The sequence below is a fragment of the Dermochelys coriacea genome, chromosome 13, assembly GCF_009764565.3.
Source record: "Dermochelys coriacea isolate rDerCor1 chromosome 13, rDerCor1.pri.v4, whole genome shotgun sequence".
Taxonomy (NCBI): Eukaryota; Metazoa; Chordata; order Testudines; family Dermochelyidae; genus Dermochelys; species Dermochelys coriacea.
The window spans coordinates 3,338,862-3,364,792 of NC_050080.1; the positions used below are offsets into that span (position 1 = coordinate 3,338,862).

Sequence of the window (25,931 nt, forward strand, 5' to 3'; positions counted from 1 at the left end):
CACCCACAGACAACCAGGGTCTGTTGGTGATACACTAGGAACTCATGAAGCAGGTGCTCAAGGGTAGAGGGGCATTGCTGGCACATGATGGCATATATTACATAGATATTTCCCAGCAATGCCCCTCTGCCATGCACATTGGCCAAACCGGACAGTCTCTATGCAAAAGAATAAATGGACACATATCTGACATCAGGAATTACAACATTCAGGAACCAGTAGGCAAACATTTCAATCTTCCTGGACCCTCAATAACAGACGAAAAACTATCAACTCTTCAACAAAAAAACTTCAAAACCAGACTGCAATGAGAAACTGCAGAACTGGAATTAATTTGCAAACTGGATACCATCAAATTAGGCCTGAATAATGACTGGGAGTGGATGGGTCACTACAAAAACTAATTTCCCCTGCTGATACTCGCATCTTCTTGTCAACTGTTTGAAATGGGCCACCCAGAGATGAAAGTAAGTCTGTACGCCCTGGTATGGTGTACCGGTAAGAGCCAGTGCGCCATACCAGGACCGGCTTTCCGAGAGGGCAATTTAAAGCCCTGGGGTAGCAGCGGCAGGGCTCTGGCGGGGATTTAAAGGGCCCCGGAGCTCCAGCCGCCGCTACCCCCAGCCTGAGCCCTGCAGCCCGAGCCCCAGGGTAGCGGCAGCGGGGCTCTGGCAGGGATTTAAAGGGCCCCAGTAGCAGCGGCTGGAGCTCCGGAGCTCTTTAAATCCCCGCCTGAGCCCTGCTGCCCGAGCCCTGGGGTAGGGGCAGTGGCGGGGGATTTAAAGGCCCCGGAGCTCCAGCCCCCCGCTATCCTCCTGGGGCCATTTAAATCCCCACCTGAGCCCTGCTGCCGAAGCCCGGGAGTAGCAGCGGCAGGCTCCAGAGGGGATTTAAAGGGCCGGGGCGGTAGCGGCGGCTGGAGCCCCAAACCCTTTAAATCCCCGCCTGAGCCCTGGGGTAGGGGTTAGGGGCTCTGGTGGGGATTTAAAGAGCCCCGGAGCTCCAGCCACCGCTACTGCCCCAGCCCTTTAAATCCCCGCCGGAGCCCTGCTGCCAAAGCCCTGGGGTAGCGGCGGTGGGGCTCCGGCGGGCATTTAAAGGGCCGGGGTGGTAGCGGTTGCTGTAGCCCCTGGGCCCTTTAAAGCCCCGATGGAGCCCAGCCACAGCTACCCCAGGGCTCAGGCGAGGATTTAAAGGGCTCAGGGCTCTGGCAGCTGCTACCACAGCTACCTTTAAAGCTCTGCCCGAGCCTCGGGACAGCGGTGGCAGCTGGGAGCCTCCAGGGCTCCTCAGTGATTTAGAGGGCCCAGGGCTCCACTGCGTAGCGGCAGCTGGAGCCCTGGGCCCTTTAAATCACCCCCAGCCCCAGGACTCCTAGCCGCCTCTGCACCTGGTAGCTGGGGGATGATTTAAAGGACCCTAGGGATTTAAGGCCACGCCTCTTCCAGTTAAGGCTATGCCCCCTGCTCAGGACTCCAGCCTACAGGTAAGTCCTCTAACTTACTTTCACCTCTGGGGCCACATTGATTTCATTGGCCTCATTAGCACTACAAAAGTGATTTCCTCCCCTTCTTGTCAACTGTTGAGAACAGCCCACTTCCACCTTAATTGAATTGGCTCGTTAGCACTGACTCCCCACTTGGTAAGGCAACTCCCATCTTTTCATATGCTGTGTATTTATACCTCCCTCCTGTATGTTCCACTCCATGCATCCGATGAAGTGGGTTTTAGCCCACAAAAGCTTATGCTCAAATAAATTTGTTAGTCTCTAAGGTGTCACAAGGACTCCTCGTTGTTTTTTCTAAGTGTGATGATGATTGGTGTGTAATTAATAAGCCATTACACCTATTTTTATTAATTGATGTGAGCTATTGTGTCCTATGAATGTTTGCTTAGGCACTCAGATATCCCACTGAACAAAAAATGTAGCAGAGCAGAGAGTAGCTTGATCAGTACACATTTCAGACTGGTGAATATATTCATTTGTCTCTTGCCATTAAACAGGAGATTTGCCATTAATTTCAATGGGAGCAGGTAATGAAGGATTTTAAAGGGCAACCACTGTAAATTGGATTAGCCAATCTAGCGAACACATTTCTTCACTGATAGGCAAAGTGAATTTCAATAAAATTCAGTCGCTTTTCCTAGAGGTGAAGGCTGCTTTTAGTTCATTTTGAACTAGGTCTAGGGCCATGGGTAAAAGTGGGTGTTTGTTTTAAATGTTGTCAGTTATGTAGTCTGTTTGTTTTTCTTTTAAAGATACTTTCAAAACCCAAGGCAGCCTAACCAAACATATTGCCACAAAAAAACATCCTGTGGCTAAAGTTAAGCATGTGTGTCAGCGATTGCAGGATCTGGGCCTGAGCCCACAAAAAGCTCTTGATAATAAATAGAATAATAATTAACTAGCACTTTGCACTAATATCACACCTTTCCTGGCGATCTCAATGTGCTTTACAATGGAGATTAGTTAGGTACTGGCTGATCGTACAGCTGGGGAAACGAAGGCAGGAAGAGAAGTGGCTTACTCGTGTTTACTCATCGAGTCAGTGGCAGGTATAACAAACCGTATGTTTGTCCATGTGTCCAGCTGCATGTGGATAGTGTACGTTTCGCATAACACACACACACAGTTTCCGGTAGTTTATTTTTCTGGCAGACTCAAATACACAGCAACAAAGGCCTGAAAACAGCAGCTGGGCACCTAACCAATAACGTGCCCTAAGGATCACACCAGCCACAAAGGGGCATTTCCACACACCGGCAGCCCCTCTGCCCACTGGCTCTTGCAGCCCGGCTACAGCGCGCGACGCACGCAGCCGCCACGCGGGCCCAGGCTGCAGAGCGCGAGCCCCTTCGCCGCCGCACGCGCTCACTCGGGGTCTTCGCATCCCCGCGCGACGCTGGCGGTTGGCGCCTTGCGCCACCGTTGCGCGTGCGCAGTGCGGGGGAGTCGGACCGGCGGCGGTTGAGCTGAGGGGCGAAGTGCGGCCTGCGGCCGAGCCGGGAGGGGCTCGACCGACTCGGCCCCCTGGGTTCGGGGGGGGGCGGCGGCCGCTGCTCAGAGTGTACGGTGTCCCCCGCAGGCCTCTGACTGCCCAACAGCGCCCCCATGTACTCCCCTGCACCCCCCCATCCTCCACCCCATGTACTCCCCCTGCCCTCTGCACCCCCTCACCCCACATACTCCCCTGCACCCCCCCATCCTCCACCCCCATGTACTCCCCCTGCCCTCTGCACCCCCTCACCCCACATACTCCCCTGCACCCCCCCATCCTCCACCCCCATGTACTCCCCCTGCCCTCTGCACCCCCTCACCCCACATCCCTCCACCCCATGTACTCCCCTGCACCCCCCCATCCTCCACCCCCATGTACTCCCCCTGCCCTCTGCACCCCCTCACCCCACATCCCTCCACCCCATGTACTCCCCTGCACCCCCCCATCCTCCACCCCCATGTACTCCCCCTGCCCTCTGCACCCCCTCACCCCACATCCCTCCACCCCCATGTACTCCCCTGCACCCCCCCATCCTCCACCCCCATGTACTCCCCCTGCCCTCTGCACCCCCTCACCCCACATCCCTCCACCCCATGTACTCCCCTGCACCCCCCCATCCTCCACCCCCATGTACTCCCCCTGCCCTCTGCACCCCCTCACCCCACATCCCTCCACCCCCATGTACTCCCCGTGCCCCGCACCCCCTCACCCCTGCACACGCATCCCCCACCCTGCAGCTCCACACACTCCCCCTGCCCTCTGCACCTCCCTCATCCCTCCACCCCCATGTACTCCCCGTGCCCTCTGCACCCCCCTCACCCCTGCACCCCACAACCCTCCACCCCCATGTATTCCCTGTGCCCTGCATCCCCCTCACCCCTGCACTCACATCCCCCACCCTGCAGCTCCACACACTCCCCGTGCCCTCTGCACCCCCCTCACCCCACATTCCTCCACCCCCATGTATTCCCCGTGCCCCGCATCCCCCTCACTTCTGCACCCACATCCCCCACCCTGCAGCCCCACACTCTCCCCCTGCCCTCTGCACCCCCTCACCCCACATCCCTCCACCCCCATGTACTCCCTGTGCCTTGCATCCCCCTCACCCCTGCACCCCCATGTACTCCCTGTGCCCTCTGCACCCCCTTCACCTCACATCCCTCCACCCCCATGTACTCTGTGTCCTCTGCACCCCCTCACCCCATGTACCCCACCCTGCACCCCCACACACTCCCCATGCCTTCTATCCTCTCACCCCATGTACCCCATCCTGTATCCCCATATACATCCTATGTTCTCCACCACCATCTCCCTCACCCCATGTACCCACCCTGCAGCTCCATCCCCCTCCGTATACATCCCATGTACCCCATCCTGCACTCCCAGGACCTCCATCACCCTCACCCTTGCTCTGCATCCCACGCCCCCTCACCTCAGTACCTCACCCTGCATCCTCATATACACCCCATGTCCTCCACCCCATCACCTCATACCCCATGTACCCCACCCTGACACACCTACCTTGCACCCCCATGTATACCCCATGCCCTATACATCCCTGCATACCCCCACCCAGCATCCCCTGCACCCCCACTCCATACAACCTGCACCCCATGCCCTATATCACCCTCACTCCATATACCTGCACTCCCCACATTACTCTTGGGGGAATTCTGCACCACTGCATGTGCACAGAATTCATGTCCCCCACAGATTTCTTTGCTTCCCTGCAGAAAAATGACTTTCTGACAGGAAAGCAAAGGGAAGCTGCAGGAGCAGTCACGTACCACTCCCTAGCAGTGTGGGTACATCGTGTCAGGCAGCTGGCGGAGAGGTAAATCACGGTGGGGCTGGGGACACTCCAGCCAATGGCTCCTAACATGAACCGGGATCAGCTGCTAGTCCCATCTGGGGTGGAGGCAGTAGAGGATGGGACTTCCTCTTCCCCTGCAAGGAGTTGCTGGGGTTGTGTCAGAACCTCCCCTAGCTGCACGAAGGTCAGCCGCCTCCCCTGCACCCTGCCCACATCGCTCCTCAGCTGTGGGAGGGTGGGGTCACTGTACAGGAAGCTGCTCCTTCATCCGCCCAACCCCCATGCATCCGAACCTCCCATACCCCCACACCCCTGCGAAGCCTAACCTGGTACATCCAGAACCCCCGCTAGCTTTCCATACTCGAACCCCATCCTACTGAACTTCAACCCCTGCATCTGGAGCACCCCCTGCACCCTGCCCCTTAGCTTCCAGACTCCAATCCCTGCACCCAGGCCATGCCCCAGTGAGCTCCCTGCACCCAAACCCCCACCTTGAGCCCCCACATCCAGACCCCCATGCCACTGACCTCCAAGTACCTGCACCCAGACCCCCACTCTGAGCACCTTCACCCGGAAGCCCCTGCAGAGTCCCATTGCCCCGTGCCTGGAACTCCCCCCCCCCATGAACCTCTGTGCATCCAGATCCCCCGACACCTAGGTCCCCCCACTGAGCTGCCTGCACCCATATTGTCCCACACAGAACCCTCTCACCCCACACCTGGATCCCCCCACACTATGCCCCTTCACACTTGGATTCTGCCTGTGCTCTACACCTAGTGCACCTGGCTCAGAGGGGCAGGACCCCAGGGTGTTTCTGGGGCAGGCCCAGGCCTTGTGCTTTGTCAGGGTCTGGTGCAGCCTCACCACTGAGGTCAGGGGTAGGGAGGCTGCAGGGTGATCTCCCACCTTCGTGCAGCCAGTGGCCTGTGCTCCCCACTGCCATGCTGGAGCTTCTACATTTATTTATTGACAAATGAAACTTGCAGAATTTTAAAATATTGTGCACTGAATTTTTAATTTTTTGGCACAGGATGCCCTCAGAAGTACCACATACCCCCCTAACCTGCATTCCCCATGCATTGTACCACCTTACCCCATACACCCACACATACCATCCCACCATGTACTCCAATGCCCTATATCACCCCTGCCCTCACCCCATACACCACCACACACAGTCTATGTGATGTGTCCTATCATACCCCTTCTTCACATATGCCCCCTCATGCCCTATATTGCCTCTACCTATCATTCCATATACCCCTCCTCTTATATATACCTTATCTTCCCCCTCACTCTGTACCCCCATGCCCTATCATACCCCTGCCCCTTCTGTCTTCTTTCCATGTACCCCTCTCATTCCTTCTACCACCCTGCTCTTACACATCATCCATCCTCCCCTGCCCCACATCTCTCCTGCACCTTCTCCCTGTGCCCCTCCCCACGTATCCCTGATTCCCCCTCATCCTATACCCCTTTCCCCTACATGCCATATAATACACCTCTCATCCCCACATACCCCTTCTTTCACTTCATTCTCCACTACACGTACATGGCTTACAACCTGCTTTCTCCACATACCTCGTTCATAGCTGCTCCCCTAGCCCTTGCCCCTGCCCCTACACATTTTTCCACTCTCCAACTTTATTTCCTCTCTCCAGCTACCCCCGCCTCTTTATCTCCCCAAACCCCCCTCACACTCATTCTCTATTCTTGCAAACTAAACAAATCTTAGGTGGGCAGCACATGTTTTGAAAACATTCTCTTCCCTGCACCAACAAATTTAGACCCTTCTGCAGTGGTTCAAGAACTTCCACATTGAATTGTGTGTGTGCTAATGAGATGAGTGTTCCAAATCTCAGTTGCTTTGCACCCTCTGGTGTGCACAGTTTCATGGGTTGTGGCACACTCAGAGGAGGAGGGCAAGAGGCTGGACGGCTAGTTGGTGTTGATTGGAAAGAGGGGACGGAAGGCCAGAAACTTTCTGTTCCATTCCAGTCTGCTTTTGCAATATTCCACACCTCTAGCTGGAATCTGCTTATCTTCCTATAAACTGAATCCCCATGGTAGTGAAACCTTCCCAATTTCCAGCCTTATCCCCCCAAAATGAAAACCCTTGCAGCCCTACATTCTTCCTCTCATCCATTCTTTCATGAAAAGCTGCTTCTTAACTCAAAATTGTCGCATTAGCGAAGATAAAGCTTCCATCCAACTGTCATAACTATCTAGTACACACACACACTTGGCTCCCCTCATGAGCCTCCACCTGCTATGAAACAATACTACAACACTTATCAATGGGCAATGGAAAGGACTATGACATCTTAGCTGCTCTCTTCAATTCCTTCGCTCTCCCTCAAGACTTAAAAGAAACTTTTTCATAGTTTCTGTCATACCACATTACAAAGCCACTTGATAGAATGAATAATACTGACAAAGTTTTTCAATATGTGCAAAGTAAAAAAAAAAAAAAAAAGTAGATTGGGGTGAAAGAGAGGAACAATGGGTGGCTATTAACAAGAAGGAAGTAGAGGAAGGGTATTTGGAAGAGGATCTGAAAAGTAACTGCCTGTATTTTCTGTTTCAGCAGATCTATAGTATTTCCTTTACTCCTCCTTCCTTTTCTGAAGACCATGGCAACATTTTATTAAAATGCATTTTGGGAAGTCCATGCCCTAGAATGCCATCTACTGTGACTCACTGGTACTTCAGGTTTCAGAGTAGCAGCCGTGTTAGTCTGTATTCGCAAAAAGAAAAGGAGTACTTGTGGCACCTTAGAGACTAACAAATTTATTAGAGCATAAGCTTTCGTGAGCTACAGCTCACTTCATCGGATGCATTTGCATCCGATGAAGTGATCTGTAGCTCACGAAAGCTTATGCTCTAATAAATTTGTTAGTCTCTAAGGTGCCACAAGTACTCCTTTTCTTTTTACTGGTACTTCAGAGGCAGTGGCTCCTTTCTTCAGCAGGGATTGTAATGAATATGACAGCCTCTTTTTACCCTCTGTGTGGTGGGAGACAGCCAATGGCTGCTTCTTGAGTCTGTACGGGTAACAAGATAATAATACTTATATATTTTATAGCACGTTTTGTCTGTAGATCTCAAAGCACTTTACAAAGGAAAGTAAGTAGCATTATTCTCTTTTCAACTTGAGAAGCTAGAAACGGTCATTTCTTGCCTTTATAAGCTAGTGCTACAAAAGAGAGTATCTTTTGTAGTTGGGTGTACCTCATGCCCTTTTTTCTTTTCAATATCGATTTCCTTTTAATTCTCCTACTTTTTCTCCATTTCCCCTGCTTTTTTCCTATTCCCTTTTCTTCTCTACTACTGAGCCAAGTACTTTTTTTAAAAAAAAAAAGCATTCTGCTCAAAAAACACATGCTCTTTGATTTCTGACTAACAGAAATGTTCAGCATGGTTTACAGTTTATCACTTTACTTTATACAGATTATCTGACATATGTCCCTATCAAAATAAGAGGTGTATGTGGCTGTAACCAGCAGGTGGCTTCTAATAATTTACTGAAAGATCTAGATTTTTAGAGAGTCTAGGGGCCCAAAAATCATGTGTAATTGTGTAGTTACCACTATTATGTACCAGAAACAGCTAATCAGACACATTTTCATGCATGGTCATACAATTTCTACACACAATAGGATTAATTACACAAACATTTTGCAGGCCTAAACTGCCTGAAAATCGAATCCGAAGTATTTTATCCCTTTATCTTATAATGAACATTAAAGTCAATTTTCTTTAATCTCCATTAAAATTGTGCATTCCAGTTTTTAAGATTAATTCTTATGTTTTTCCCTAGTTCACGTGAATTCAGCTACCGAGTATAGGCAAAATGTTCTATATGCATTTGTTTATGAACAAGCGTGGGCCATTGGCCAAAATATGGCTCGCCGCTCACTGGGAGAAGAAGCTCACAAAAACTCACATATTTGAATGCAATTTGGAGACTACCATTGAAAAGATCATTTCACCAAAGGTATGTAACTGACTGAGATGTTTAAGACCAGTTGTAGAAAGGTAGATCCTTTTTTAAAAAAAAAATAGAATATATCAACAAATAGTGTAAAGATCCATATTTGAAGTCAGAGAGACAAGGTAGGTAAGGTAATATCTTTTATTGGACCAACTTCTGTTGGTGTGGGAGCCAAGCCCAGTTTACCCAGAGCTCTTCTTCAGGTGTGGGAAAGGTACTCAGAGTGCCACAGCTAAATAAAATGTGGAACGGATTGTTTAGCATAAGTACGTAACATATATCAAGGGACCTTGGAGATCTTGGAGTCATTGTGGATAGTTCTCTGAAGACGTCCACTCAGTGTGCAGCAGCAGTCAAAGAAGCAAACAGGATGTTAGGAATTATTAAAAAAGGGATAGAGAAGAAGACAGAGAATATCTTATTGCCCTTGTATAAATCCATGGTACACCCACATCTTGAATACTGCATACAGATGTGGTCCCCTCATCTCAGAAAAGATATACTGGCATTAAAAAAGGTTCAGAAAAGGGCAATTAAAATGATTGGGGTTTGGAACAGGTCCTATCTGAGGAGAGATTAAAGAGGCTAGGACTTTTTAGCTTGGAAAAGAGGAGACTAAGGGGGGATATGATAGAAGTATATAAAATCATGAGTGGTGTGGAGAAAGTGAATAAGGAAAATTTATTTACTCGTTCCCATAATATAAGAACTAGGGGCCACCAAATGAAATTAATGGGTAGCAGGTTTAAAACAAATAAAAGGAAGTTCTTCTTCACTAAGCGCACAGTCAACCTGTGGAACTCCTTGCCTGAGGAGGTTGTGAAGGCTAGGACTATAACAGGATTTAAAAGAGAACTGGATAAATTAATGGAGGTTAAGTCCGTTAATGGCTGTTAGCCAGTATGGGTAAGGAATGGTGTCCCTAGCCTCTGTTTGTCTGAGGGTGGAGATGGATGACAGGAGAGAGATATAACTTGATCATTACCTGTTAAGTTCACTCCCTCTGGGGCACCTGGCATTGGCCACTGTCGGTAGACAGGATACTGGGCTGGATGGACCTTTGGTCTGACCCAGTATGGTCATTCTTATGTTCTTATGACCCTTCGAGGTGAAGTGGGGCAACGGAAGAGGGGGAAGGCAGCTGGTGGTGGGGTTGTTAATAATATAGATTGTTGTAATAAGCAATAAATTCAGTCTCTCTGTTCCCATGATTTTTAGTGGCTATCAAAGTTATGTCTTTAATCTCCCAGGCTCATGTTTTGAAGGTGTTGTGCAAGTTTCCTTTGAGGACAAGGACTGAGAGGTCAGATATGTAGTGATCACTTAGTGAAAAGTGTTTGCCCAGAGGTGGTGTGGTGATGTTGTCTTTTATCATTTTCCTGTGAGAGTTCATTTGAGAGCAGAGTGATTATCTCGTTTCACCCACATCGTTGTTGTTTGGGCATTTAGTGCACTGGTGAGGTACATCATATGATGCAATAGATTTTGTGTGGGATCCATGAATCTTGAAAGGTGAGTTGCAGGGGTGTTGATCATTGTAGCAGTGTAGATATGTCTGCAGGTTTTGCATCTGTTGCTCTGCCTGTGTCTGGTGCCGCATTGAGTTGCTAGGTTCTGATCTGGGTGGAGCTTGCTTTCTGATGATGAGCTTGGAGAGGTGGGATGTTGTCTGAAGGCCAGAAGAAGGGGTTCAGGAAAGATTTCTTTCAGGGTGGGATCCCCATCAAGTATGAGTTGTAGTTGTTTGATGATATCAGATATGGGTTCCAGTATGGGTTGGTAGGGGTGTGCGGTCGGAGAGGGCTTTATTTCTGTATTGAAGCAGGTGTATTTGGGTGGCCCATTCCATGATGTGGTCTGCTTCTCTGGTGGAATGTCCTCCTTTGGTGAAGATGTTTTCGAGTGTGTTAAAGTATATATCCCGGACTTTCTCCTTGGTGCCTATACTGTGGTATCTGAGTGCCTGGCTGTCGATAACAAATTTCTTGGTGTGTTTGGAGTGGTTACTAGATCTCTGAAGGTAGGTATGGTGACCTGTGCATTTCTTGTATATAGTTGTCTATAGGGTTCCATTGTTGTAGCTGATCATGGTGTTGAGAAAGTTGATGCTAGTGTGGAGTGTTCCAGAGAGAGTTTAATGGATACATGGCGGTTGTTGAAGTTATGGTTGAAATCTATGCAGGAGTTTAAGTTGTCTGTCCAAAGGGTGAAAATATAATTGATGTATCTCAGGTATATCATTGATTTCATGCATAGGTGCCAGAACTAGGGGTGTTGGGGGTGCTACTGCACCCCCCAGCTTGAAGTGGTTTCCATTATATACAGGGTTTACAGTTCAGTTCAATGGCTCTCAGCACCTCCACTATAAAAATTGTTCCAGCACCCTGGTTTCATGGTGCATTTGTTCAAAAATTCTTCTTAGAAACTCCAACCAAGATTGTGGCCCCAGTTCAAGGCACTGTACAAATGCATAGTAAGGGCTAGTCCATGTCTTGAAAAGCTTGCAATCTAAATAGACAAGACAGATAAAGGGTAGGTGGGGGAGACAGAACACAGAGGTGAAGCGAGTTGCCTGAGGTCACATAGCAAGTGTGGCAGAGCCAGGAACAGAACCAAAGTCTTCTGAGCCCTAGTCCAGTACTCTATCCACCAGGAATTGTCTTCTTTTAAGTGACAATAGCTCTTGATCTCCAACCCTGTGTTAGCCTGAATATCTCAGAATGACACATACCATGTTGTTTTATTGTTTAATTGAGCTCTTTTCCTATACTTAGCTAGCACATAAAGCAATTGTTCCAAGACTTCACTAGTATATCTTTTGCTTTGTATAATAACTGAAATTATTTTGTCTTAATGATTTTGCCACAAATATTAATACTTGAACCATTTAAAAAATCATTAAAGGTCAAAATTGCTCTGCGCACCTCAGGACACTTGCTTTTGGGAGTGGTGCGAATCTATCGTAGGAAGACAAAATACCTCTTGGCAGACTGCAGTGAAGCTTTAGTGAAAATGAAGATGGCCTTTCGTCCAGGTATGTACCAAATTCTGCATTTGTCTGTGCATGTCTTTTACAGCAGTGGTTTTCAAAGCCAGTCTGCCGCTTGTTCAGGGAAAGCCTCTGGTGCACTGGACCAGTTTGTTTACCTGCCGCGTGAGCAGGTTTGGTTGATCGCAGCTCCCACTGGCCGTGGTTTGCTGCTCCAGGCCAATGGGGGCTGCGGGAAGCGACGTGGGCCAAGGGACATGCTGGCCGCCCTTCCCGCAGCCCCCATTGGCCTGGAGCGGCGAACCACGGCCAGTGGGAGCCGCGATCGTCCAAACCTGCAGACGCAGCAGGTAAACAAACCGGTCCGACCCGCCAGGGATTTTCCCTGAACAAGCGGCAGACCGGCTTTGAGGACCACTGCTTTATAGCTTCTTATCTTTAAATTTCATTTTGGGATATTCCAGTCAGATATACATTATTGATTTCAACACAAGTTGGACTTCCTGGTGCTTAACAAAAAGAATGGTTATTTTGAATGTAATTTGATATTTTTGGCTCCTTTGTGGCCTTCGAGGAACCATCTCTAGGAATTAAAGGATAATTCTGTCTGCATTGTCAGTTCATTCCTTGTCCTTTCTAATGAGGCCACCAAATTCTCTGCCGACACTGGCAGTTAGAGCCAATTCTGTTAGTGATCTACCAGTATGGAGACCATCAAATTCATTTAAAATGGACTATCTGTTTAAATTTCCTTTTATTATGGGCACTTAATAGGGAGGTAGTATTGTCTCATGGTTAAGCAGAGGACTATGAACAGAGGAACTTCGGCTCTATTCCCAAATGTACCATTAAGTAATTATTTGACCTTTGTCAAGTCATTTAACCTTTTTATGGTCTAGGGCAGGTCAACACTTAAACTGTGACACTATATACCTTGGGGGAGTGCCCTGTAACCCCCTTATTCATCATTTATATATAACTGTGATATTTCACATAAAGCATGCCATGTGATGTATCAAGGGAAAGGTTATGATCTGCTGAAAACCATTGTTCTATCTAAATATGTATATCATTAGTGTATAAGAAGTAATGAGACTGTGTTGTATGGTTGTCACTAAAATATGCTGTGAGTTGGGGAATTGTCTAGATATTAGATCCCCAGAGTCAAGGACAAGGTTGCTAACCAACGCCTGGGTGGGTGTCAAACAACCATCAACAGTCATTGTCCAGCAAGGGACTTACAATTCAATTACTCATTTGAACAAGGCCACACCAGGAGAATTGCTCAACCAGCCTTGCCTGGTGACTCAGCAATGACCGCTATACATGCCTGGACTTATGTTCTCCAAGCACATGGATTAAGGAAGTGGTTTTCAACCTGTGGGTCATGACTCAGTATGGGATTGTGGAATGTAAGGGTCATGGCAGCTTTGGTGAGAACCTCTGACTGGGCTGTTAAAAGTCTCGGTGGTGGTGCTGCCTGGCTAAGGCAGGCTAGTCCCTACCTGTTCTGACATCGTGCTGTGCCCTGGAAGCTGCCAGTAGCAGGTCAGGCTTCTAGGCAGGGGAGTCATGGGGCTCCGTGCGCTGCCCCCACCCCAAGCACCAGCTCTGCACTCCCATTGGCCTGTTCCCAGCCATTGGGAGCTGGTGGGGCACTGACTGCGTGTGAGAGCTCCACGGAGCCACTTGCTCACCTCTGTCTAGGAGTTGGACCTGCTGCTTGCTGCTGCCAGGGCACAGTGCAGTCCATGGTGCCAGGACCGTCAGGAAGCCTGCCTTAGCACTCCTGATGTGCTGCTGACCGGGAGCGACCCGAGATAAGCCCGGGCCCCAACCCTGCGCCCCAATCATCTGACTCAGCCCTGAGCTTCCCAAGCCCAGAGCCCCTTCCTGCACCCCCAGCCCAGAGCCCTGACCCCCTCCTGCATCCCAACCCCTGACTCAGCAAGAGCCCCCTCCCACAAAGTGAACGCCTCATTCCCGGCCCAACCCTGCAGCCCTCACACTCGCAACCCAACCGAGTGCCCTAGCCCTGAGCCCCTCCCACATCCCAAACCCCTCATCCCTAGCTCCGTTGGGTTGTGGGCATCAACAATTTTCTTCAATTGGGTTGCCAGAAAAAAAATCTGAAAACCACTGGACTAAGGGATGGGTATAAAACAGAACAGAGTGGCCCCATGGGTCTTGAGCAGTGCAAAACGGTATGTTCTTGAATTACAAGGCTGGGAGCTGGGGGCGATTTGGCTGGTGCTTTCTCTGTGTGATTCATGAGTGGCTCTGGGAGCATTCATGCACTCTAGCTGGGTGTGGGGCTCCACATGCAGATGTGTTGAGTTATAACAGCACCTGGAGGGGTTTGCTGCCTGTCACTAGCAAAGCATTGTGAGAGACAGCCCAGGCTGAAGAGTTAAGGGGACACAGCAGTCCACAGTCCAAGGCTACGCCCCGGGGATCCCATCACATAAACCACTGCAGTGACGACCTTACCTATGCCAATGGGAGACGCTTCTCCCGTCGGTGTAGGTACTCCATCTCCCTGCGAGGTGATAGCTATGTTGATGGGAGAATTCTCCTGTTAACTTAGCATTGTCTATGGAAGGAATTAGGTCAGTTTCACTGTGTAGCTCGGGGTGTGGATTTTTCACACCCCATAGCAATGTAGTTATGTCAACCTAATTTCCTAGTGTATACCTTGCCTTAGTGGTTGTTAGTGGCCAAAATTTTCCATGGTCTTTAAACAGCTACTAGTTAGTAGTTCCAGCAGATTGACAGCATTTCAGAACCTCTAGCATTTTTCAAAGGCATCATACATTTGTATGTATGCCAATAAATAGTATGCCTCTGAAATGTACATAAATTAAAGATTAAATTCCATTTTTGGGTCCTAGTAACAATGGTAAACTTAGCTTATGATGGCAACAGAACTCCTTGGTAGATTAACAGTCTTATTGTAAAAACCTCGAGGAGTCCTTGTGGCACCTTAGAGACTAACAAATTTATTTCGTGTTTGTAAACATAAGTTTTTGTAAACACTTGTGAGAACATGACTCCTTATCACTGCTCATTTTGTTATGTTTTGCTTTTCTTTTAGGACTTGTTGATCTTCCAGAAGAGAGCTTTGAAGCTGCTTATAATTCCATTACATTGCCTGAAGAATTTCCTGATTTTGATACACAGCTACCTGACTTGCAGTAAATGTTTCTCAGCTTTTTTTTTAAATTTTGTCTGGCCTCATTTTCTCAGAGGTAAAACTGTATGTTCTTGCTTATTATCTGACCCATACTCAGTATGCAGGTGGTACAGTTTATTCCAGTTATTTGAATTTGATAACCTGATTCTTCCATATTCTAAGCCATAGAATTATGTATTGGTATAGTTCTTCCAATCCCATTTTATGAACACAGTCCTTTTCAATGAAGTAGTTGTTTCAGCTTAGGTTTTAGAAGTTTTTCATTTAATCTATTTGAATGAATACGAGAGACAGAAAAGTTGAACTGCTGTGCTCCAGAGGAGGCAGCCCAAATAGCCTAATTTTCATTCTGTTGTAAGAACAGAGCAGCTTGGATCCATGGCATAGCAGTCCTTCACTGCTATGATCTAAAACTGAATTTAAAATTCTGGTCTTTTACTCCCTGAGGTCTGGTAGGCAATGGGAGGCAGCAGGTTGACACTTCAGAAGTTATTAAGATCTGGGAACTAAAACACTTGTTTCTGATGGACTTTAGTGGGGTCAGAGCCAAAGGATAGTGCACCTTCTCAGACATTTTCCCTTTACATCTCAATAAATTTAGTTATTTTGGATTTGAAAGTCTTTGCTATTTTTTGTTATAAATCTAATTTCAGAAAACCAGTAGCTTACAGATAATAATACATAATTGTTTTCAGTCGAATCAAGTAGTACAATGTGCCACTGTGTGAGGAACAATGATGGAGCTCCCTTTTTCAAATTACCTAAAGAGTTTATAGGGTTTAATTTACAGATGATATGCTATATTGAGGAGTCCATTATGTGACATTGTATCTGGCAGAAAATGGGACTTGTATGTGAAAAAATTGATAGAAGCTGAAGATGGACAACATGAAGGTGTGATTGGTAGACAAAAATAAGTTTTTGTAGAACATGATAGGGATGATGTTTTTCCCTGTCAAGCAGGTTTGCAGTCATGGGCTATATCTTGATTACAAATTGCTCCTGGAGTCGGAGGTAGTTTTAATAGCCAGGAACTCCTCTTTCTAAGTGCATTAGGCTAAGGCCTTGTCTACATTGCCACTTTACAGCGCTGAAACTTTCTTGCACAGGGGTGTGGGAATAAAAGCAAGTTTCAGCGTTGTAAAGTGGCAGTATAGACAGTGCACCAGTACTGGGAGCTGCACCGCTCGTGGGGGGTGGGTTTTTTACAGCACTCCCAGTGTTAGTGCCATGACTACACAGCCACATTAAAGCTCTGCAGCGGCAGTGCTTTAATGTTGGTAGTGAAGATATACCCTAAATCATTGGTTCTCAAAGCTGGTCCGCCACTTGTTCAGGGAAAGCCCCTGCTGGGCCGGACCGGTTTGTTTACCTGCCGCGTCCACAGGTTAGGCCGATAGCGGCTCCCACTGGCCACGGTTCGCTGCTCCAGGCCAATGGGGGCTGCAGGAAGGGAGGCCAGCTCATCCCTTGGCCCGCGCCGCTTTCTTCAGCCCCCATTGGCCTGGAGCGGCGAACCGCAGCCACTAGGAGCTGTGATCGGCCGAACCTGCTGACGCGGCAGGTAAACAAACTGGTCCGGCCCGGCAGGGGCTTTCCCTGAACAAGCGGCGGACTAGCTTTGAGAACCACTGCCATAAATGCTTTTCTCTCTAGTTTCATAGTAGCAGCCGTGTTAGTCTGTATTCGCAAAAAGAAAAGGAGTACTTGTGGCACCTTAGAGACTAACAAATTTATTAGAGCATAAGCTTTCGTGAGCTACAGCTCACTTCATCGGATGTGGACCTTATCACAGTCCTTGTGCCTCTGTGACTTCGTGACTAGATTATTTAATGTGTTGTGCAAACTTCTTTGAAGATTACCTAGAAGCTTCAGCAAGTACAGAAGGCAGCTGCCTGCTTGCTTCGAGGTATCAAATGTAGGGAATATATAGTATCTATTTTCCAGTAGCTATGCTGTCTTCCTTTTAGCTTCTAGATGCAATGAGAAGTGTCAGTTTTAATCAATAAAGCCCTAAGTGGTTTGGGCTCTGGCTACCTGGGAGATTGTCTTTCTCCCTGAATAAGAGTTGACATCAGCTGGGGTGTTTTGGAGTCTTAAAAAGTAGTAATTTATTGCTTTTTGTCTTTAAAGAAAAACATATGAGGCTTGAAGACCCTCTGGTTACAAGCTTTTTGCCATGCAGCAACATGGCCAATGTCAATTCATGTTGTTTTTTATATCTTTACATTTTTCATTAGTGCCATTGATGTTGCTGAACACTTTACTTTGAATCAGAGCAGACCTGAAGACATCACGCTTCCAGAAGATTATAGAAGGACTATGCTTTCCAGTGATGGGAATTTTGGTGAGAACAGCTGATAAATTAGAATTTGAAAAATTTGTAAGAATTTTTACCGCCATTTTTTCTAATTTATTAGATTTGTACTTCATAAGCAAATGCATTTACATTGATAATGATTTATAAAATTACACTTTAAGATTTAATTACTGTGTGCAAGCTCATAAAGCTTATTTTTACTCCTATGAAGGATTTGTTTGCTTGTTGTAATTACTGAGTCTACTTATTCTCTTTGGGCTTGATCCAAAGACCACTGAAGTCAATGAAAATGCACCTGTTGGTTAAAGTGGGCTTTGAAATGAGCTCTAAGTGCCTTAAAATCTAATGGGCACAATTTTTGTTTATGCTGCCACCCCTTTAAGTGAGTGGAAACATAATATATGCAATTTAGGCTTGTGTTAACTGCAGAGTTAACTTGACTTCTTACCCCACCCCAATCAAGTCCCATCCACATACAAAAATCTCTCACTTGAGTTAGCTGGCTCATCAGAGAATATAGATTAAAGCCCGATCGCTGATCACACTTGAGCAGCTAACACAACCACTCCTCTGCTAAAGGATTGTGCCTTAATGTAAAGGAGAATCAAGCCGAAGGCTAAGTCTACATTGCATGTTCATTGGTAAAGTTGGTCAGGGGTGTGAAAAAAACACACACACACACACACGACTTGTTGGGGGTGGTTTTATTTTGTCCGCAGGAGAGCTCTCTGCTGCCGACAAAGGGCAGCTACACTGCGTACCTTACAGCAGCACAGCTGTGTCACTGTAAGGTGCACAGTGTAGGCATAGCCTAATATATTTTGTGTTTTTACTGAACTAGCTTAAATTGTTTGTTCTGTAATGCAACCTCATTTTGAGAATTTTATAAAATTCTGAGGAAATTAACATATATGTATTTCATCTGTATTGACAGAAGGAGTTATCAGTAATTATATATGTTTGTTCAGGTGAGGAGACCGAAATACTAAGAGGACATAGCTTCTTCAATGACGGCATATTAAGGAATACTAATAGTCTCTTGCTTGATCAGAGCTCAGTGAGCCTCTCTGGAGACAAATCTATACTACGAGACAACACACATGGATTTAAACTCGATGGTTTTGGAGATGAAGATGTCGCGGGGGATATGATTGGTATGGTTTGTCATAGATGAACACAGTCCAATCAATTCTATCTAAAGTATTTTTACTGTAAAAACTCTCCACAAAATGTAAATAAAAATAGAACTTGCATTTTTTCTGAAACTTACTGTGTGTTTCCTTTTGCACTTTTAGTTTTTCACTGCTTAATAATAAACTGAGCTCATTTATACAATCCCTGACCAAAACTCAGTTAAAATGAAATTAAGGGTGAGAGTACATATCAGCAATTTAGGGTAAAATATATTTCGGGAATGTGCAATTATCCCACAATCAGGCATTATAAAACCAGGAAATTGAGAGTTAAGGTTAAACTTAAAAGAAATTCTAACATGTTAAGGTATGGAAATGCACAGTTAGGGCATTCAGACAGTCTTAACTTTGCCCTATCATGACACCAAGCAATAACCATTTGATTTTGATTAGGGCATTTTAGTGGTTTTGGTTCCAGATTCGATTAAAGTGATATTTTAAAACACATTAGGTTTTTTTCTTTATTTCACCTCATTGTATCACCTGCTTGGCCCTCTCTCCTTTTACCCCACATTTCCCAGCACGTGCATATGTGTGCACACAAACCAGTTTTCCCCTTCCCCACTGATCCTCTCCTGCACTATACCCCTGGTTCCCCATTCTGTCCTCTCTGTTTAGTAGATGTGGTGCAACACTTTGCTTTTGAAAATAAATGTTTAGCATTAATTGTCAATTTTTGTCATTTTTTTTACCAGTGAAAATCTCTCCATCAGCACAAGCTTGTATATAAGAATCTTCTTCAGTGAAACTTACATAGAATTGCCCATTTTCAAAATGGTTTCAACTCAGGATTGAGGCCATGTTTTCCCTCAGTTAATGTACCCCATTTAAAAATGACCGCTACTTTCCACTGTACCCAGGAAGAGTGAAGCCACCCATCTTTTTTGTTAAGAGCAGTGTATGGCCACATTCCCACTGAGAACAATGGGAAATAGGTGGCCTTCTCAAAATGATCACCTAACTGTGGACAAGTTATGCCTTAAGTTATGTCCGGTGTTGACTTGAGAAAAATGGGATGGCAGCCATTTTGAAAGATGGCAATTCTAGACAGAATTCATTGTAACGGAATGTTGTTTGTTATCCCCTTGCTGAGCAGAAATGTTCAGCTATAAAGAATAAACAGGGAAAAATTACCATTAATCCTAAAAAAATAGTCTTCAGATGTAGTCTATGGAGTGAGTTTTAACTGTAAATAAAGTCTGAATCATTTGTATTATTCTGTTATTAAGATCATTCAGGACAATTAAAGAGCCCTACATTGTATGCCATATTTTTAGAGGATCTCTTTTTAAATTAATTATAACTCAATCTAATTAACAATTTACTTGTAAATTCTGAGAAAATTAATTATGTTCCCAAAGAGTAAGTACAGCAGTTTTGGGAAGATTATGCTGTATCTTCATACGTAACAAAGTGCTTGAATTGCTCCTTTAAGTGCAAAACTCAGCTCTGGCTTTACTATATCACTGCAAGTGGTGCTTCCATAATAAAACATCATAAGGAAATCATCATTTGAAATTTATGCTTAAAACTGGTTTCAGTCCATTTTCCTCCGCTTTTGTTTTTTGCATCTATATCCAAACAAAACCATTTTAGAACTACAGCCTTTTCTGTTGTACTACAACAAAATACTTTTCTCAAAAGAAATATTTGGAAATTAATGACAAGTCAAGTGTGTCATTATGCCTGCAGTTTTGAAGGACCAGCATTGTAAACAGCTATAATTAATGGCCTTGGACTTTACATACAAGCCCCTTATTTTAAGGGTTAATAATGAAACTATTAAAAAAAAAAGCGTGGATAAAAGTTGATATGCACATTTTAACTCAGAAGCATATTTTTTTAAACTGCTGGAAAAAGAAAAAAAATGATTGTTTTTAACTTGGGGGGGGGGGGGACATAGGTGCAGAAACATAGATGCCACCTTAAACTGAATAATTTATTTTTGACAAGAAGTAAAATATCAAACTTTTTTTTTAATTTCATCCTCCTCATAAAAGCAAGAGCAGCTAAGTACACTTTGTGCGTGGTCTGTTAAATTTTCATTATGATTTTGCAAGACGTAAAAATATAAAATAATAGACATTTTACCAAAGTACGGTGTTATTTTCTGCTTATTTATCTCAAAATAGTTTGTTTACAAACAGCTATCTAGTAAGTGATTCAATTTGTAATATGAGTTAATCAATTTTGACATTTTCACATAGAATTTTAATACTTATAAAGCACTCTCTGTAAACACTGGGGCCTCATTGGCAGGGTGCTGCACACCTCTTCTTATTAGCCAAGCACCCTCAGCTCCCATTGATTTCGCAGGAGATGCACAGCATCTTGCAGGATTGAGCTCTATATAATTCCTTCTCAATAATTCATTATAATGGATTCTGTTGGCCTATTGCATAAATAATGCAATAATGTCTATCCTGTTGACAAGATCACCTATGACTTATTTAATAGCTTTTTATTTGAGATGTACATTTACATTTATATTAATGTAGTAGATATACCATAGGGTATTGTAAAATATGATAATGTGCAGATTAGTTTTAATTTTGAAATGTACATATTTAGCTTTTGGTGATTACTGCTATGTATAAGCTAGAACAGGTTTGGAGGTTTGTTTGTTTTTCAGAATAAGGAAGTTATATATAAAAAAACTATTTTTAAACAACATTAAAGATCATACTTTAACAGGTGAAAGGCAGAAAATTCAAAATTAAGTCTAATTCTCTCCTTTATACACATTGTTTTGTGTTAAAGATTTAATTCTAAATCTTCAGACTTGTTTAAGTGGCTCTCTTGCTTTAAATGCAAGACTAATATTTAAATAGTAACATTTGGCTGGGTCATTTGTTTTATTACCACTAAAGCTTAGAATGATTAAAATTATGCATTTTATTTTCAAGAAAATCTGCTGAGGACTGAGCAAAATAGCCTAATTTATGACATTCTTGATATGGAGGAAGAAGTTCCTTTGTCACAGGAGCTTCCTGATGATAATGCAGTGGGTGAGTCTGTAGTGTTTCTGTTCCTTCTGATTACCTAAATCAGCACATCACTTACTTGTTAATGTATTCGCAAAAAGAAAAGGAGTACCCGTGGCACCTTAGAGACTAACAAATTTATCTAATAAATTTGTTAGTCTCTAAGGTGCCACGGGTACTCCTTTTCTTTTTGCGAATACAGACTAACACGGCTGCTACTCTGAAACTTGTTAATGTATAATACTAGTGTTATGCAGGCATTATGTGATCAGAATCATATCCTTTGCTTTGTGGCTGTCTTGGGTTCCGTTTTCCTTTTTTCTTGTATACTTTGTTCCCCTTTCAGGTAATTAATTCTTGGAATTCTGTGTCTGTAACTCGACATTGATAGAAACATGTTTTTACATTATATCTTTTTTTCTCCCTCATTGGATGTTGTGAGGTTTAGTTTGATATCCGCTCCTTGGATGAGAGGGGATATGATTGCTCTTTATAAATACATCAAGAGAGTAAACACTAGGAAATAAAAAAAGCTATTTAAGCTAAAGGACAGTGTTGGCACAAGAGCAAATGGGCATAAGCTGGCTATGAATAAATTTAGGCAGAAAATCAGAAGCAGGTTTTTAATCATCAGATGAGTGAGGTTCTGAAACAGCCTTCCAGTAGGTGTACTGGGGAAAACAAAATATCTAGATTTAAGATGAAGCTTGATAAATTTATGTATGGGTTTACCTGATGGGGATACCTGTAATAGAAAGGGACTAGAATTGATGACCCAGGAGGCCTCTTCTAGTCCTATGTTCCTATGATGAAAGAAACTGCAGAAGTGCAAAATATTTGTATTAAAGTATTGTTTTAGAAACTAATTTCAGGCAGAAAAAAAATTCTGTTGTACCTTAAGACTTACCCTCATTTTTCTAACTCTAATATTTGTGTTTTGATACCAAATGAATTAATTAAATTATTTGTATTGGATTGTGGGATGTGTGTTTTACAGTGAATTCCAGCTATGTAGGTTCTATGCATCCAGAAGAAAACCACCAGATGAGTGAAACTACACTGTTGACAAACGAAAAAGAAGGATTTACACTTGACCCAGTTGATGCTACAGGTCAGAGTTCAATCAGTTTCCTGTTAGGTGCATGCAAAGATTACAATTCCAGCTGTATAGAAAACCCTGAAAAGCATTTTATATAAAAGTATTCTAGTTATATAACTCACTTTACTCTCCTCACACATTATTACTAAGGATATTTGTATCAGAGATTATTTTTATTTACGTACATTTCATCAGTTCCTGCTGTCAAAGTTCAGTTCTGTTCTGAAAAGTGACTATGGCAAAAGGGCATTTTCTTACTCAACTGATCCACTCCCAATGTGTATTCACAGTCTTCTCCACTTACTAAAATAAGTTGTATTACTTTCACTCCTGTTAGCAATGCAAAACCAATACTGCTGTAGGAGAGTGAACTGTATTCAATTCTGGTTCATATACCATCAACAGAATTGTTAACTCAGTTCCAGTTGCAGAATCTTTGTTTGTGAGTTGTGGCCAGAAAGAACCAACATTGACTTTCAGATTCCAGGATGAATTTTCAGGGTTTACAGTCAGAAAAAACATCTTTTTACTTATAAATTGATCAGGTTTGTTTTGGAAGTCATGCTATTATTATGGTCACTTTTTAGGGTCAAGTCACACTTTAATTTCTCAGATGAATTGTTAACTCTATGTTGCATCTTCATAAATAGTCCTCAGAAACTAGGTCTGATTTAAAATTCAATTGAATGTGTGCTCCTAGCTCCCTTATGTGCTTTTGAAAATTCCACCCTAAGATTGGAAAACATTCTGTATAGAAATGAATTTTAACAGTTTTCTCTGGAACATCATCAATTCTTTATGCATTGAATGAGAGTCTTATCTTCAGATTTCCAACCTTTTATTGCTTTGTTTCATGGTCTTAATTTTACTTAAACATAAAGATTTCCCTAAGATATTGTAAAGGAAAAATTTTCCTCATTACTGTGATTAACAGGTGTTCAAAGTCAGTTAATTCAAGAAGATTAAAATTGGAAGTCTTGAAGAGATATCAGTCCTTGGAGATATAAGAAATGAAAATGTAATTTGTTTCATCCACTGGCCAACTTATGTGATACATTTGTGGGTGTTATCAAATACATAAAATGGTACAATGGAAAAGAATGTTATGAAATAAACACCCACACCATTCATATTGAAACTAAACCTTAGAATGCTTACATTTTCCAGTTTTCCTGCCAAATGACTATTGAGATGCATATATGTGTGTCTCCATGTGTTGGTGCCTATGCTCCTCATTCAACCTCTTAAAGGGTTAAAACTGACAAAAACAGACATTAATTCTAAAATACTATTTTTTTATGGATGTTAGTGATTCTTTGCCTTGCTATCTTCTCAGTAGAGTAAACTGCCTTTATAATACCTGAGAGAGAGGGGAGGTGAGATAATATTTTATTGGACCAACTTCTGTTGGTGGAAGGTACAAGCTTTTGAGGTATATTGTCTGTCTCTCACACACTTAATCATATCCTCTTACTTAAATAAACCATTACTTTGCAGCTTTTTCAGTACAATATTCATAAATCTTCCTGCACTTAGAGGTATTTGAATTTGAGAGTATGCAGAATTCCCAAAAAAATGAAGAGGCTGTCTTTCTGAAAACTTTTGGTGAAATGGTCCCCACATTGTCAATGTAATTTTCCAGTTCACTCTACTTTTTTCTAAACTATTTCCAGCCTCTCCTTTTTATTCCAACTATTATATTAATGCTTAAGTTTTAAAGCATCAGAACTTGTTTGCATATATATTCATAATTCAACAAGAAATTAGAGGAAAATGTTCTAAACTATAGTCAAAATGTCCTTATTGTTTGGCTGGTGGTTGTTGTATTGACACTATTTTTTTTTTTAGCTTAAAGATTGACCTCAGGATGTGAGGGTGTGGGAGATGAAGGCAATACTTTTAGCCTCTCAAGGAGTGTTACCAGTACACACGCAATAAACAAAATGCCCTCTAAGTTGCTGCAGGAATGTTTTACGAAGAGAGTTGAGGACTGGAAGTAAAGTGGGGGAAATGGCCCACAAAGGGAAGGTCAGCAATGTCAGGATGGCCTAATATCCAAATCTCTGCTTTAAGAAGATCATAAGCCAGCCCCTCCCCATTCCACTCCCTTGGTACAGTATATGCTGTCATCAGAACTATGAGGAAGGGAGAGCTCCTGTTCAGATGTTGACACCAACATGCTGAACAATGAAAATATGGAAAAAAGAATTCAATTTGAATAGCATAGTTTACTTCAGATGTGTCCAGTGATACCCAACACCCTAGTACAATAATAGACAAGTGTCCATCAGAAAAGTAGATAAACGTCCATGTTTGTGAATGTTTCTTATGCTTAGTTGTCATAGGGAGAAGGAGCTTTAAAAGAAAGAGGAAGTTGCTTGTTGATGTAGTGAAGGAGCTCAGCAGCAACACTATTTACAAACAGCTTAGCAACAGCATGGATACTCTTACTATGTTGGATCTTGCACCCCCCACAAGAAAGTTGATGATATGGAAGAAGTCAGGAGGAGTGGATAAACTTCTGTCCCGTACTACACAGCCTTTGATTAATGCTGAGCTACAAATGGTAAAGGTTTATGCCTTTGTATGCTATTACAACATTACCATATAAGTGATAGGATTGTTGCATATTTAGGACCTGACTATCAGAGATGGTCTCCAATTTTTCAGGTTTAATTTTGTGTCCCCAAGTAACTGTGTGTCCAATAAACTGCAGGTGAAAATATTAACAATTGAACATTATCTAATTGTACAGAAATTCAGGAAATTGGACATCTGATGACTATATTTGTATCTACTGGTATTTGTTTCTACAGAAAAATCTGCCATCTCTAGAATTCAGGCCCTTAATCTTCAAAATTCCAAGAACCAGTACAAGAGGGCATAGAAATATGAGCCTATATTTGTGATTTCACATATAGGCACTTCGTTGATTGCACACTGATACATTATTATTTTTCTGATTTATTGCTCTGTAATTAGTACTAGACCATATTGACCTTCTGCAATTATTGTTTGTTATAATAGTAATAAAAATATTATATAGTGCTTTCCACCCGTAGATTTCAAAGTGCTTTTTTGTTTAAGTGTTCTGAGGTCTTCAGGCTACCGAGTAAATACAATGTATTTATGTACAATGTATTATGATTATTGTTTTATTAATGTAATCTAATTGAGTAGGAATTATATTCTAGGAAGTCCTAGTTTTGAACAATGAATTGCAAGAAAAAAAATTACTAACCTTTAAATTCGTAGAGCCAAATAAGATCACCTGGAGGAAAAATGTGTGACTTGACCTGACACTATACTGTTGTAGTAAGAGCCTTATGTTAGAAAGAACAGTATAA

General features: G+C 43.6%; 1 protein-coding gene across 1 annotated transcript in view; it reads left to right on the forward strand.

Moving 5' to 3' along the window:
* Window positions 1–1,447: 1,447 nt before the first annotated feature.
* RAD21L1 (RAD21 cohesin complex component like 1) overlaps window positions 1,448–25,931 on the forward strand; it is a 38,628-nt gene continuing 14,144 nt past the window's right edge. The window contains exons 1-9 of the mRNA XM_038370005.2: window positions 1,448–1,486; window positions 8,633–8,809; window positions 11,711–11,840; window positions 14,890–14,989; window positions 17,229–17,335; window positions 18,277–18,462; window positions 21,408–21,509; window positions 22,483–22,596; window positions 24,921–25,150. Coding sequence (XP_038225933.1) covers window positions 8,666–8,809; window positions 11,711–11,840; window positions 14,890–14,989; window positions 17,229–17,335; window positions 18,277–18,462; window positions 21,408–21,509; window positions 22,483–22,596; window positions 24,921–25,150 — 1,113 coding nt within the window. The 5' untranslated portion in view covers window positions 1,448–1,486; window positions 8,633–8,665. The remainder of the gene's footprint in view (window positions 1,487–8,632; window positions 8,810–11,710; window positions 11,841–14,889; window positions 14,990–17,228; window positions 17,336–18,276; window positions 18,463–21,407; window positions 21,510–22,482; window positions 22,597–24,920; window positions 25,151–25,931) is intronic.